This window comes from Schistocerca cancellata, chromosome 2, assembly GCF_023864275.1.
Source record: "Schistocerca cancellata isolate TAMUIC-IGC-003103 chromosome 2, iqSchCanc2.1, whole genome shotgun sequence".
In the NCBI taxonomy this organism is placed as follows: Eukaryota; Metazoa; Arthropoda; class Insecta; order Orthoptera; family Acrididae; genus Schistocerca; species Schistocerca cancellata.
Genome location: NC_064627.1, coordinates 140,618,402 through 140,633,688, shown reverse-complemented (window position 1 = coordinate 140,633,688; position 15,287 = coordinate 140,618,402). Strand labels below are relative to the sequence as shown.

General features: G+C 37.0%; 1 protein-coding gene across 2 annotated transcripts in view; it reads right to left on the bottom strand.

The window, feature by feature from the left end:
- LOC126161421 (secretion-regulating guanine nucleotide exchange factor) overlaps positions 1-15,287 on the bottom strand; it is a 72,167-nt gene that overhangs the window by 34,520 nt on the left and 22,360 nt on the right. For both annotated transcript variants that reach the window (XM_049917221.1, XM_049917220.1), the window contains exons 2-3: positions 9,373-9,735; positions 4,406-4,592 (exon numbers count right to left, since the gene is read on the bottom strand). In XM_049917221.1, coding sequence (XP_049773178.1) covers positions 4,406-4,592; positions 9,373-9,735 — 550 coding nt within the window. The remainder of the gene's footprint in view (positions 1-4,405; positions 4,593-9,372; positions 9,736-15,287) is intronic.

Below are 15,287 nucleotides of genomic sequence, written 5' to 3'. Positions count from 1 at the left end.
CTACTACAGATTCTGCATTCCCAGGGGAGGGTCTCACTAGAATGACCACTGGCTCCCCCCCTGCACTCCCCCCCCCCCCCCCCCCCAATGAAAATACTGGAAAAAGAGAGAGCTCAGAAGCTAATGAGCACTGTTTTTCACCGTCAAATTGGACATTAGGAAAGGCAATTATCAAAGTCATATGCAGGGAAAAGAAAACAATGCGTGTCTCACAACTAAGAATCAGCAATGGTTCCATCAAATATCTAAGGACAGAAAACCTACAGACAATGCCATGTGTAAGCAATTTGATAACAAGCATTTGCTGACTGCTCCAACCTTCTGTGATTCTGGAGTAGAATAATCATTATTTTCTGAAAAATAAGTTTATCTAGTCTTCTAGGTCAGATAATTAAGTAATAAATTAACAGGGGAAAAAATCCAGTTGAAGCATTGGAGAAAGAAAACTCAAAAAATTTCTTTAAAAGCTATGCTATGTAAAGAGGAGAGGATACAGTCCTTTTCATGGCATTCTGCAGAACAGGCCGTTAGAAAGCTTATAGCCATTAACACCAAAGAAGTACCCAAGTTTAAGAAGAAAGGCATACAGCAATGGCAGCAGAATTGTCAAAAGAATCTATAACAAGATGACCACACTGGAATATGAACCCAACTCCTCCTGAATAGAAGGCAAGTATTTTAATGCTGTGCCTACTCAAGTTGTTTTATTTTTTCCTCTGAAATTACTGTGTGTTTTATAAACTATCACGCATGCTTGACAGCAATGTAGCTTATCAGTTTCATTAAAAGCATAAGAGTAGTGTGTCTACAAACTAGAAGTACTAAATATACTACATTTTAATTCCATGCAAAATTGGCTAAATGGAAGCTACATTTATAACCATAAAATTAAAAAAAATCTTGTTTGACATGTTGTCACTGATTAGAGCACAATAATCTGATATTAATTTCAGAACACGCAGGTTCTTACATTCTGAAAATCGTAAAGACTCTTCTCAGAGATGGCAAAAGTATATAGCAATTTTACAGACAAATTCTAGGGAATAACAAGAAAACTTTTTAAAAAGGTCTATGACTCATAATCTACATTGTTGTTTCAGCTGAGTCCCTCTGTCTCAGTCTGACACTCTGCCCCCACCTCCTGGCTGATATGGCAGTGTGCAATATGTAACTATCCTTGCCTGTTCATGGGCAAGTTTTCTTGGGTTTTATATTTTCACTCTCTTCCTGCTGCTTCTGTTTTCATCTGAGCCTCTCCAAACAATAAAATGAGTGTGTGTGTGTGTGTGTGTGTGTGTGTGTGTGTGTGTGTGTGCATCCTTTCTCATTCTTTGGAAAAATGACATTTCTTGGAAATAAAGTAATTGACTTACATTCTTTTGTTTTTATCTTTTTTGACACAGCCACAAGAGCATTTCATAATGCCATTATCGGTTTCAACAAGCTAGTGCTCATCTTCAGACTGTCAGTAGATAAAAAGAGGACTCTCTCTCTCTCTCTCTCTCTCTCTCTCTCTCTCTCTCTGCTTCTCCATTTAACCCATTTACATTCCCATACTATGCATCCAACTTTGATGAAACTTTGGTGAGTTGTTGTGTGTCTACCAGTGAGGGCTTCTGAATCAGTATGACCATTTTACAGTATCTGACATGTGAGTTGTTTCAAGTGTGTATTTCATATAGTTTAGCAGGTTAATGTGTTTTTGGTGGATGAGTATGCATGCATGACATAACTGAATTGAATCAAATACAAACAGTGACAGGTCAGTGCATATATTTGGGTAAATTTGAAGACTACATAAGTGAAGACACTCTATATCATTTGCATGCTATGAACCAAAAACTGGACATTCAATTCAGACCACACACGTATAATGAGGCATAGGTTTTGACTGAGGACATATATCTGGCAGTCACAAAGCACAATTGGAAAAGCCTACACCAAATCAATCTGCTAACAACCTTTTAGATTATGATTTGAAATGAGAAACACACTTTAATGCCAATGAATTGGATACATTTGTTCAAATTAATCTTTCAGAATATGGCCCAGAAAAATATTTTCTAGTAGTGTATGACAGAATTATGATCGCAATTACAAGCCAAAGTGGTAGATTGTATTTTCCGGGAAAACAGGGAAAACTTTTCTCATTTCTCTTATTTTGACAATCACATTATCTGGAATTGTGGCAACTCTTTTTGGTGGAATCCAAACAATGACTGGACTCGCATTCGGGAGGACGACGGTTCAATCCCGCGTCCGGCCATCCTGATGTAGGTTTTCCATGATTTCCCTAGATCACTCCAGGCAAATGCCGGGATGGTTCCTTTCAAAGGGCACGGCCGACTTCCTTCCCCATCCCTCCCTAATCCGAGCTTGTGCTCCGTCTCTAATGACCTCGTTGTCGACGGGATGTTAAACACCAATATCCTCCTCCTCCTCCTCCAAACAATGCATTAGCAGTGAATTCCTGTCCAACACACAAATCACAGAGATACCGATATGCAATATCAACAAAAGTTCTGGAATGTGTAAAGCATTCCAATACATCAAAGCATCACATAGGATGAATGTACAATGGTGCACAAATACACTGGGAGCACTTCATCATACACTCAGAGGACTGAGAGGAGAAGAACAGATGTTAGGTGATGCACTCACTGCATTTTCTGGTGATTTTCAACACACTCTATCAATTATACCATGTTCAATAGCCACTGCTGAATGTCATGCATGTCTCAGATCATCAGTTTTATGGTGAGATGTACAGAAATTAAATTTGATGATCAATATGTATCTACAACTACAACATGCATCCAGTAAATGTTTTGCAAAACATTTGATATTTGGAATAAAATCATACAATTCAATTTGCAATAGCCATCAACAAAGCACAAGGACAATCGTTACAGGTGTGTGGACTAATTTGGCAAATGCTTTTAACATGTGGCCTTTTCATGGTCTGGAAAACCTTCCAATTTATTTTTGTAAGCACCAGATAGTAATACAAAAAATATTATGTATTCAAAAGCACTTCAACAAACAGAATTTAAGCATAAACACTTTCTTTCTTTGAATGGCATTGCAACATGTTGCGTACTCACTAGTGGAATGATAAAAAAGAATGAAATAATACCTAAATAAAAATGTTGCAAGTGATTTCCAATGCATCATCAACAGTACTGAAGGCAATAATAGATAAAGACTGAGGTTTTGTAAGTGGAGTGAAAACTCATTTTTGTTTGTATTCGCATAAGGAATATCTACTCTGATTGATTTTAAAGTTACTTTTTTTAACAGTTTAAAAAAATTAAAAATACTGAATAAATTTCAGCAAAGTTACATAGAAAAGGCAAAAAAATTAATTGTCTGCATTTATGTTCTTCAGCAAAAACGTTTGTGAGGTGCACACTGACACCTAGGAGGCACTGAATTTGTCATTATGCCTAGCTGTCAGAGTGTCATTTCTTCGCAGCAAGCCAGGCTGGAGAGAACAGTACATGGTGGTTGGATACTGCAACTGGGCACTGTATATAACAGGATGTCAGGAGCACAGCACGGCGAACAAAAATGAGCAGTTCATCATAGATGTTGAAACATGCATGAATGGAGAACTCATTCTGTTCATTGAATCTTCTCCTTTATATACAACATATTATGAAATGATAACGTGGTTAAGTCAAAAAACACACACACAGGATAAAAATCAGTCATCAACTGGTATTTTCATAAGGGGAGTGGACCAAGCGAGAAAAGCTTGCTCTCATTATGTAACATACATTATGAAGCACAATATAAAGAATCAGAACAAATAGGTCTGTAAATTATGTCTATATAATAAATATGAGAAAACTTCTTGCTGAAAATAGCCATACTTAAATCAGTCAAAAATTAAAAAACTTTAAGTTGCTTCAAAAATGTGAATCTACTATAAACTGCATCATAAAATATGTATAGATAAGAGTTTGGCGATATTTGCAGATGGTTTCAGTTGTCTGGTTTATCCCAAAACACTTAAGTTATCTATAAAACAGCTTTAGAAGATAACTTATTTGAACCTTCTGCAGTAATTAGTGGAGCCAATGTTAACACCTAGCACATTAATTCTGCAGTTAAAACAAGTACTGCTATTCAAGTAAATTATTCATTTCAGTTGAAAGTACTATCACATGAAACTACAAAATAAATATTAGCCATTGAGACACACACATGAACAAAATGTGATGACATAGTATGAAAAATATAATTAATTTTCAAACAATTACATGTGCAGTGCGACATAAAAATGGGACTTAGGGGATACTGTCTGAAATATATTTTCCAAAGTTGCTGCACGTAAGAAAATAAATGTCAGCATATTATAACAACAGACAATGAAGTATTACTCTCTACAATTAATAATTACCGTGTTGTAAAGTATAACTTTCTTTAAGTGGCTGGCCATAATGTACAATTCCTAGTTGCCCTTTTCTTCCACTACCGCAAACAAATACATCACCCTGTTCAGTGACAACTGCTGTGTGTCTTAGACCAGATGAAAGTTGTTTCACTTTATGGTCTGTCAACTGGAGAGGTGAGGCACTGAATGTAACCTTTAAAAAAATTGTAATTAGTTGGTCAGTATGACATGAAAACATACCTCCAAACTGATTGTAAGAGTGATACATTCTTCCAGTGATTGTAAACCTACATTTGGCTATTTACATAGTTGTATTACTTGTACATTTTTTAAAATATTTAAGATCAAATACACTTAGTTCTTGGCTCAGATTTAAAAAGAAAACAATTGCAATTACATTCTTTATTATCTACATTTGCTGTTAAAGACATTCTCTATGGAGCACAAGGTACTGTCAAGTTCATGTTTACAGTTCGTTTAAAAAACCATACTTATATCATCATCATCATCATCATCATTTAAGACTGATTATGCCTTTCAGTCTGGAGCATAGCCCCCCTTATACAGTTCCTCCATGATCCCCTATTCAGTGCTAACATTGGTGCCTCTTCTGATGTTAAACCTATTACTTCAAAATCATTCTTAACCGAATCCAGGTACCTTCTCCTCGGCCTGCCCTGACTCCTCCTACCCTCTACTGCTGAATCCATGAGTCTCTTGGGTAACCTTGCTTCTCCCATGCGTGTAACATGACCCCACCATCTAAGCCTGTTCGCCCTGACTGCTACATCTATAGAGTTCATTCCCAGTTTTTCTTTGATTTCCTCATTGTGGACACCCTCCTGCGATTGTTCCCATCTACTAGTACCTGCAATCATCCTAGCTACTTTCATATCCATAACCTCAACCTTGTTGATAAGGTAACCTGAATCCACCCAGCTTTCGCTCCCATACAACAAAGTTGGTCGAAAGATTGAACGGTGCACAGATAACTTAGTCTTGGTACTGACTTCCTTCTTGCAGAAGAGAGTAGATCGTAGCTGAGCACTCACTGCATTAGCTTTGCTACACCTCGCTTCCAGTTCTTTCACTATGTTGCCATCCTGTGAGAATATGCATCCTAAGTACTTGAAACCGTCCACCTGTTCTAAATTTGTTCCTCCTATTTGACACTCAATCCGTTTATATTTCTTTCCCACTGACATTACTTTCGTTTTGGAGATGCTAATCTTCATACCATAGTCCTTACATTTCTGATCTAGCTCTGAAATATTACTTTGCAAACTTTCAATCGAATCTGCCATCACAACTAAGTCATCCGCATATGCAAGACTGCTTATTTTGTGTTCACATATCTTAATCTCACCCAGCCAGTCTATTGTTTTCAACATATGATCCATAAATAATATGAACAACAGTGGAGACAGGTTGCAGCCTTGTCTTACCCCTGAAACTACTCTGAACCATGAACTCAATTTACCGTCAACACTAACTGCTGCCTGACTATCCATGTAAAGACCTTTAATTGCTTGCAAAAGTTTGCCTCCTATTCCATACTCTTGTAGAACAGACAATAACTTCCTCCTAGGAACCCGGTCATATGCCTTTTCTAGATCTATAAAGCATAGATACAATTCCCTGTTCCACTCATAACACTTCTCCATTATTTGCCGTAAGCTAAAGATCTGGTCCTGACAACCTCTAAGAGGCCTAAACCCACACTGATTTTCATCCAATTGGTCCTCAACTAATACTCGCACTTTCCTTTCAACAATACCTGAGAAGATTTTACCCACAATGCTGATTAAAGAGATACCTCTGTAGTTGTTACAATCTTTTCTGTTTCCATGTTTAAAGATTGGTGTGATTACAGCTTATATTAATAAATTATTATGTGATGTACAGTGTGTGGTTTTGTGGCATAAGCATAAGTGTGAAATTACAAATTCAAAGTTTCCTGTTACAATAATGAGTTGGGCCTAAAACGGTTTTAGATTTTATCATGGCTTTTATTTCTGACTGTTCTTTGTGTAGGTGAAAACTGTCATCATGCGTCTTATTCTACATTGAACATATGAATAACTGGGTAAGAAAGATCATAAATCACAGAAAAGCAAGTATGGTACACATCTCTTTTAATAGAATGATACCATAAAACTTAGTTCCATGTTACAATACAACTCTAATAGTTAGAACACATCAGTAAAATAAGTAATTTTGTAATCAAAAAATTTCATGATCTCTCTCTCAGGATTTTTAATTAATTTATTGGCAGAAAATTTCATGAACATAATTGTATTGCATGGAATTATTTTAATGCATGTTGTATGTCCAGCAGATGAATTTATTTTCCAGCTCAGCCTATTCTTTACACGTCTCTCTTATCTTGCCTCTTCAGTACATCAGTGATCATTATTCTGAATAATGTAGATGTAAATACTTTACAACAAACATTTACAAACAACTGAATTAGACATACCTGCTAGTAGTGTGTAGCACCTACTTTTACCCTGATGATGGCAACAGTACATAAGACAGAACTCTACAAGACACCAAAACTCTTAAGGATCCATTCCTAATCCATAAGCACTCAACTGCTACCCACAACTCACGAGAATTCATTGGAGCAGGGTCCAAAGGACACACATCCCAGTTGATGGCGTCAAAATTATTCCAAATAGGTTGGATGTCAGGTGACTTGGAAAGCCACAGAAACCATTTTGACACAAGACTCAAACGAATTATGACATGTAGCTGTTAATGGGCACTGATTTACATCAACAGGAAAAGTTGAAAATTTGTGCCAGATTGGGATTCGAACTCTTGTCTCCTGCTTACTATGTAGAAGCTCTGGCCACTGAGCCATTCAGAAACAGTGGTCATTGTCAACTGCATGGACTACCCCAGAACGCCTCTCATCAGATCCAAATTCTCAACTTACCTGCACACTTTTGACGTAGTGCCCTTGCCCATTACCTTCATTACTTGTGGCGTTTCACCAATTCCCATAAGAGTTCGAGTGTGGTGTTGATCTACACTGAAGGGATCATTGGCCAGTCTCCCCTTAATTATATATGTGGAGTTATCTCCCCCTTATTTTATGTATTTTTCCATCCACGAATTTCTGTTACTGTCATAACTAGCAACAAAGAGAGACAGACTAAAAAACTACAAAGCACTTTTTAAGGAATTGAGAGTTCTTTCCCTTTTGAGTACCTTGAAATGTGTGGTGTACACAAAGTAAATACCGCAGACATCTAAAACAAAATTCTGACCAACATCATCAGGACACACTGAAAGGCAATATATTCATAAATTAGAAAAACAAAACTGCTGTTAACAGACACCTTGATTCTGCTTAAGTAAGACTGTACAAAATCAAACTTTCACAAAAGAGATGTGCCCTCAGAAAAATTCACATCTGAAGTTTACAGACTACTCCAGAAAAGCTGATTCTACATTGTTTCAGAGATAATGTAGTGTCTCACTTAATGAAGTGACTCTTTCACTGTGCATAAATGCAGGTAACACATAAGGTGTTAGAAACATAGCCGGACTGACAACGGAGTGAGCAATCTGGGACCGCAGTGTTGTACTACTTGTGTAGACTGTTGTATTCATCACTTCCGGATGCTTAGTTTGAGTTTCAGCTCTATACAGCCCTCGCATGATTTCTGAGAGCATCATCAGTGAAGTTGTGTTTTTGTTGTGTGTTACAAAAATGGAACAGAGGAATTTAAAGCAATGTTAGGTAATCAAGTTTCGTGTTAAACTTGGAGAATCCACAAGTGTCACCATTGCAAAGTTGAAAAAGGCCTATAGGCAACATTTCTTATCAACAGCAGAAGTTTTTCACTGGCACAAATCACTTTTGGAAGGCCAAGAACATGTTGAAGATGAACCTCGCTGAGGGAGACCTTCAACGTCAAAAATCAATGGAAATTTCAAACGTGTGCATGATCTCGTGCGATTGTTCCTCCAGAACAAACTGTCAACCAACTGTTTTACAAAGACATTCTTGAAAAGTTCAAGAAACAGATGACTTGAGTGAGACTGGACAGTGTAGACAAGTGGATGCTGCAGCGTGACAAGGCCCTGTGTCACACGGCTGCTTCCACATGGGATTTTTTACCTCAAAAGGCATTTCTGTTGCTCCAAAGGCCCCCTATTTACCTGATCTGAGTCCTTGTGACTTTTTTCTTTTCCCAAAATTGAAAAAGTCTTGAAAGAATGACATTTTGGGACTCTGCAGAACTTTCAATAGAATGTGACCAACAAGGCCCTACCTGCTGAAGCCTTTCAGCACTGCTACCAAAACTGATGACTCCACCAGTGTACTTCTGCTGAAGGGAACTAATTTGAAGGGGACAAGACTGTTGCTCAGTCTCACTATTTTTTTCACACACCTTGTAACACACCATTGTTAATTACATCAACTGCTGCCAATAGTAAATGTGTAATTGATAAAATTAAAATACACGTTATACTCAATGTAATTAATACTGTATATATCTCATTATAATATAGAACTTTTTACTATATTTCACCTGGAAAGAAAGAAAACTAAAACATTATTCAGTATCACTACAATATGTTTGTTTGTTTATTCTCAATTGTTATTAAATTATATACCACATAGAGAGGATGGCAGAATGATTCATCACCAACAAATATCAAAAAGTCTGCTCAGGAACACTGTTAATAGCCTTCCTTTGCATATTACCTTGAAATGTATGAATTTGCAAGAACAGCAATAAATATGTAAAGGAGTCAAGCTCAGTTTTGGGTAAAAGTTTGTGAGGCAAGTCTACCAAATATCTTTAAAGATATGTGAGTTACAGATGCTCTGACCAATCATGGGAATTACAGTGGCAAAGTAGTGGCTGGGTTTGAGCAATCAACAACATTTAACAAGATGATTTTCTTTCATCACAGGAAAAGTAAACTTCGGCATAATCTTGTAACACACTAACCTGATCCCTTGGCAGAGACAGTTGTCCATAGACATTGGAGCCCCAACCAAATAATTTCCCATCCTTTGTCAGAGCAAAACTTGTTTCCCAGCCACAACTGATATCAATGATATGATGCCCTGAAAGAGCTGCTATATGTTCAAAAGATATTGCTTGCTCTTCCACAGACCGACCTAATTGGCCTTTGTTATTCCAGCCACAGGAATAAATGTTTCCATTTTTATCCAAAATGAGTGTATGGCCTCCACCTCCACAAAGTCTTGTAAGCAACTTTGGGTCAATTGTTGGAGCTCTCACTTCAGCAGGTTCAGCACAAAGCTCAGATTTATAACCAACTCCCAGCTGACCATATGTATTTGCACCCTGGAATAAATATAAAATTTTGTGAAAGCCAGATTTTACTAGAAACCAGGAAGTAAGTAAAAAGAACAAATTAAAAATATGCCAAAAGAAGCAAAATCGCCATGTGAAATTGAAGGAATCTGAATAAAAGCAATTGTCAGTTCAATGCATCAGCTTTCTTTATTTGCTCAAAATAATTTTCATAACAGTCAGACAAATTTACTACACATTAAAAATAATGAAATATACCTCCTGTAAAGAAGACAACTACAATGTGAATCTGCAAATGTAAAATTGACTTGAAAGAAGCAATTAATGTGGACCTCATAGACAGGCATTCTTCTTGGCATGTGTGTCCATCTTTTTATCTGCTGTGTTCATTTTCCTAATCTTTCCTTTCCTTACCTTTGATTTACCGATTGGTCTCTTCAGCACTTTTTAATTCCTTTTTCTTTAAAGTCTTGTCTGTTCAATTTCATTATTAATTCTGATCTTGTCCTATCCTTTAATGTTATAAAAAGAAACAAAATATTGATCAGTGATAACACTAAAATCTCCACAAGAAAAGAGGTACTTGAAGTTTTCAGTGAAAACAAGATCTGAACCTTTTCTTCCTCTGTCCCTCCCTATCCCACCAATCATAAATGCTGCAGTCTCATGTTTCAATTATGTTACACAGAAGCAAGTGTGGCAAGTTTATAAAAATATGTATTTTGCCCAATATGTGATAATGCTGATTATTATATTGTACTTAAGTTACTTGTGAAGTAGCAGTAACAATGCACACAGTGTTGTTCATACAAATACCTGATCTTCACAAATGACAATTTTGTCATTGAAAAGCATATTTCACAGCATCACACTGCTATTAGGTTAGAATATGAGGCTTTGGCATATAACTCTGCAAATGCACTCTGAAGATAAATATGCCAAATCTGAAACCAGGTATTGTGCATCTTCAAATTTGTTGCAGTTGGTGATAAAAATTATTTAAAAAATCATTTCCAATAATTCTACAGTAACACTAATAACCTTAATAACAACAGGCAATTAAACTGATTTGAAATTAAATTTGGGGTCTAACAAGAAAGTGGCCCATCTTCAACCATTTTGCATTTTTGCAGTAACAACATGTATGTTCCCACAAGGATCAGTACTAGGCCCATTCTTATTCTTAACCTTCATACATGGTCTTCCAATGATTTTAAAAGGATGGTTCAAAAATTGTAATGCCTTGCCAATGAAAGAAGCATACTAATCAAGACCAAGCACGATGATACAATGGTTACCACACGGGGTTCGTATTCAGGAGGTCGATGGTTCAGACCCGCATCTGGCCATCCATGATTTCCTTAAGTCACTTCAGGCAAATGCCAGGATGATTATTTTGAAAGGGCACAGCCAATTTCCTTACCCATCCTTCCCTCATCTGATGGGACTGATGACCTCGCTGTTTGGTCCGCTCCCCCAAATTACCAAACAAAAAATATGAATCAAGAGTTCAAACTTAACCTTATCAAACATGGTAGCTGAACGGGCTTACAAGTGGTTCACAGTAAATACTTTAAACCTTAATCATGCACAAATTCATATTATGCTATTTCTAACAAATAGGAGTGACCTGTTAGCAACAGAAGCAGACATTAATTGGCCACACAGTACATGAAACAGTCTGTGTAAAATTTTTTGAATACAGTTGCATAACAAGTATAATGGAGTCAATATGTAACTAAATTAATCAAGAAATTCAGTTTGCACTTAGAAGCTTCTCTCACTGTGTTGACCTAATAAGAAGAGCATTGGCTTACTTTGCAAAATTTTGATCCTTGTTCTCTCATGGAATTATCTTTTGGGGCAGTGTGTGGTGGTACATGTTGCTATTTAAAGGTAGCAACATGTCCCACATCCTTTCTCTGTGGTGATGATAGATGGTCATGCAGAAACCTTAATTTATGGTAGTAGTAGTAAAGGAAAGACCACATACTGCATGCATATTCTTTATTTATGTGCATAGAAGAAATGCAAATATAAGTGTAGTACACTCACAAGGCACAACAGAGGGCTAATGTTTTCTTGAGGGGGAAGGGGCCCTTAATACTTTGATGCCAGAGAAGCAGAGGTCAGGATGACAATGGCTTTGTTCCAAATAAGAAAAACAAAAGAAGATTGTATGGAATTACTAACTTAATTACTTACTTACTTCTTGGCTTTGGGATATTAGTGATTTGCCTGTCGACGAGTTTGGATATTAAGAGCTTAAATGTGAATGTTTAATTGATACGTTGAAAGTGTTATGGAGACTGTAAAATACAGTGGTTACATGTTTTTGTAACTAATGTAGCAAATATATTCCTCCATTATTACAGCACTTTCCTGCTGACGGTGAAGAAGTTTGATATAGCTACGAGTGGCACTGTTCAGCAGGACCGTAACTTCAAGGAGTGACATGAATGCAGAAAGAGAAGGTTTAAAGGTAAAGGTAATTACAAACATACGAGTAACAGGTCACATTCATAGAATTGGTACCCTGGTTAAGCACTCTCCACCAGCAAACAGCAGAGGCAACTTCCAAAGTGCCCATAAGGAAATGTTTATTCACTAGAAGTGAGCAGTAAGAATGCTGTGTAAACAGCCACACACATCACACAAGCCTCTATGAAGGTCTTGGAATTCTTACATTCTCTTCCCAACACATTTATTCATTAATGGTTTTTGTTGCTGGGAATAAAAACCATTCTAACCTGAACTCTGATCAACACAGTCATGATATAAGGTACAGAAATATTTTTCATGTAGACTTTGTCCCCTTGTCGAGAGTTCAGAGTAGAGTTATGTACTCTTGTGCAAAAAATATTTAGCAAGCACCAATCCAACACAAAGCAAGAAACGGAAAATTCCCCCATAAGTCAATATTTCTACAAATTATTTGAATACCTAGATCAAGGCCTGAAAAGATGTGTTGGCTTAATGGCAAATACCGGCATTCATTGTAAAGCTGCATGATAAGCAGTAAAGTATTGTAAATACATGACTCAATACTTACCAATGTAGGTAGCTATTTTCTTTGAAAAATACAAATGTAATCGAGTAAATATTAAGCTACCGGTTGTATCCAACAACTCAGATATCGATATAAGCAATTGTTTTTGCATTGTCCCACAACCAGCAGTGTGCAAATCACAGCATTTACACTACAAATGATGTTACAAGCCAGGAACATGACTCCTAGTGGCACATAGGATCATGTGGTGTCAGGAAACTACTTCTGATTCAGAATAAAGGAACCAACATGCCTAGCAGAGGACCATGTGTGTGTTGCTCTTATTCAATGCTGAGACCCCATGATCCAGTTGTTGTTTATACAATGACCACTGCAGTGGACTGGAACATTGTGAGGTCTACTGTGCACCCCGATTCTAACCTACAGCTTACAACTGACCATACATGGAATTTTAAGTATTGTACTTGTGGGCTGTATAACAAGTGTACTGTGCTTAATAAGTGACCTGTTTACCAAGTCTAAACCCTACTAATAAGAAATAAATGACAGCTATTTAATACAACTGATGAGAGAACAGCTTTTTTCAAAGGGGACACTTTGTTTCATATTTACTTGAATAAATTTAACTGACTACAAGATTAGAGGTGAAAATAATTTCCATACTCGTCATGTGTGTCTGTCTACGGTTTAGGCTGGAGTTTTATTTCTGGTGCAATAATCTACCAGGTTGCTGATAGGCACCTGACAGAAAATTAAAAATACTCAGACACTCAAGAACAATGTAAAAAGTACCTTATTAGTTACACCTACAATTTATCAGTATGTTTGGAAGTGGGCATGTAATTTCAGTTTCCAATTAACAATAATGTTAATATTAAAAAGGTTTTCACTTTTCAGTTCTAGATAGCTGATAAACGGTCTTTGAATTCTGTTAAGTTACAGAAATGTTGAATTTAAAGTTGTTGACACAAACAGCAGCTGCATAGTGTAAAAAGTAATTCCTGTAATTATCATTGTGAGTGGATTATCATTAGCCATAATTTGCTCTTAATATACATCACAGAAGTGGCCTACAATGGCTACTTGTAATTATTAACATAAAAATACTTCTCCCTGATGTTGGGTTTTATGGAGAACAATGTGTTAACGAATGGATGAATGAGAAGGAACAAAGTCTACATGGATTTTATTTTGTGTATTGCGTTGTGGCTGCATAAATCACAATTCACATGAAACCCCACACCTCTCCACATCGCATCCAATGATGCCACTGACAGAGTATGACACGGCAGCCGGGAATGTCGATGGAGTTTACATTTTTACATTATTTTGTGTTCTCTACTTTGCCTCAAATATAACTTATTTTTCATCTCCTTGGTTTACTTTGAAGCTGATTCTCCTCCCTCCCCCCACACAAACTCGTATGGTTTCATCTGTAATGCCTATTCTAAAACTGTCTTTATCTGTAATCTCTCTTTGTTTTGTGTTTTTCCTTTGTACATCTTTCTCACCCTATCGAATCCAGTTTGTTTCCTTTGCAAGAAGTATTTACAGGTATGAGTGGTTAATCTGCTGTCATCACTTTTATATAAATGTGTAAAGACTGACTGCTTTTCCTACTATTTCAGTTTTGACTTTTTCAACATTATTACTTCTCAATTTCCAAGAAGCTATCATTGTTGCTGTTGTGGTCTTCAGTCCTGAGACTGGTTTGATGCAGCTCTCCATGCTGCTCTATCCTGTGCAAGCTTCTTCATCTCCCAGTACCTACTGCAACCTACATCCTTCTGAATCTGCTTGGTGTATTCATCTCTTGGTCTCCCTATACGATTTTTACCCTCCAATACTAAGTTGGTGATCCCTCGATTCCTCAGAACATGTGCTACCAATCGATCCCTTCTTCTAGTCAAGTTGTGCCACAAACTCCTCTTCTCCCCAATTCTATTCAATACCTCCTCATTAGTTGTGTGATCTACCCATCTAATCTTCAGCATTCTTTTGTAGCACCACATTTTGAAAGCTTCTATTCTCTTTTTGTCCAAACTATTTATCCTCCATGTTTCACTTCCATACATGGCTACACTCCATACAAATACTTTCGGAAACGACTTCCTGACACTTAAATCCCTACTCGATGTTAGCAAATTTCACTTCTTCAGAAACACTTTCCTTGCCGTTGCCAGTCTACATTTTATATCCTCCCTACTTCGACCATCATCAGTTATTTTGCTCCCCAAATATCAAAACTCCTTTACTACTTTAACTGTCTCATTTCCTAATCTAATTCCTTCAGCATCACCTGACTTAATTTGACTACATTCCATTATCCTCGTTTTGCTTTTGTTGATGTTCTTCTTATATCCTCCTTTCAAGGCACTGTCCATTCCATTCAACTGCTCTTGCAGCTCCTTTGCTGTCTCTGACAGAATTACAATGTCATCGGCGAACCTCAAAGTTTTTATTTCTTCTCCATGGATTTTAATACCTACTCCAAATTTTTCTTTTGTTTCCTTCACTGCTTGCTCAATATACAGATTGAATAACATCAGGGAGAGGCTACAGCCCTGTCTCA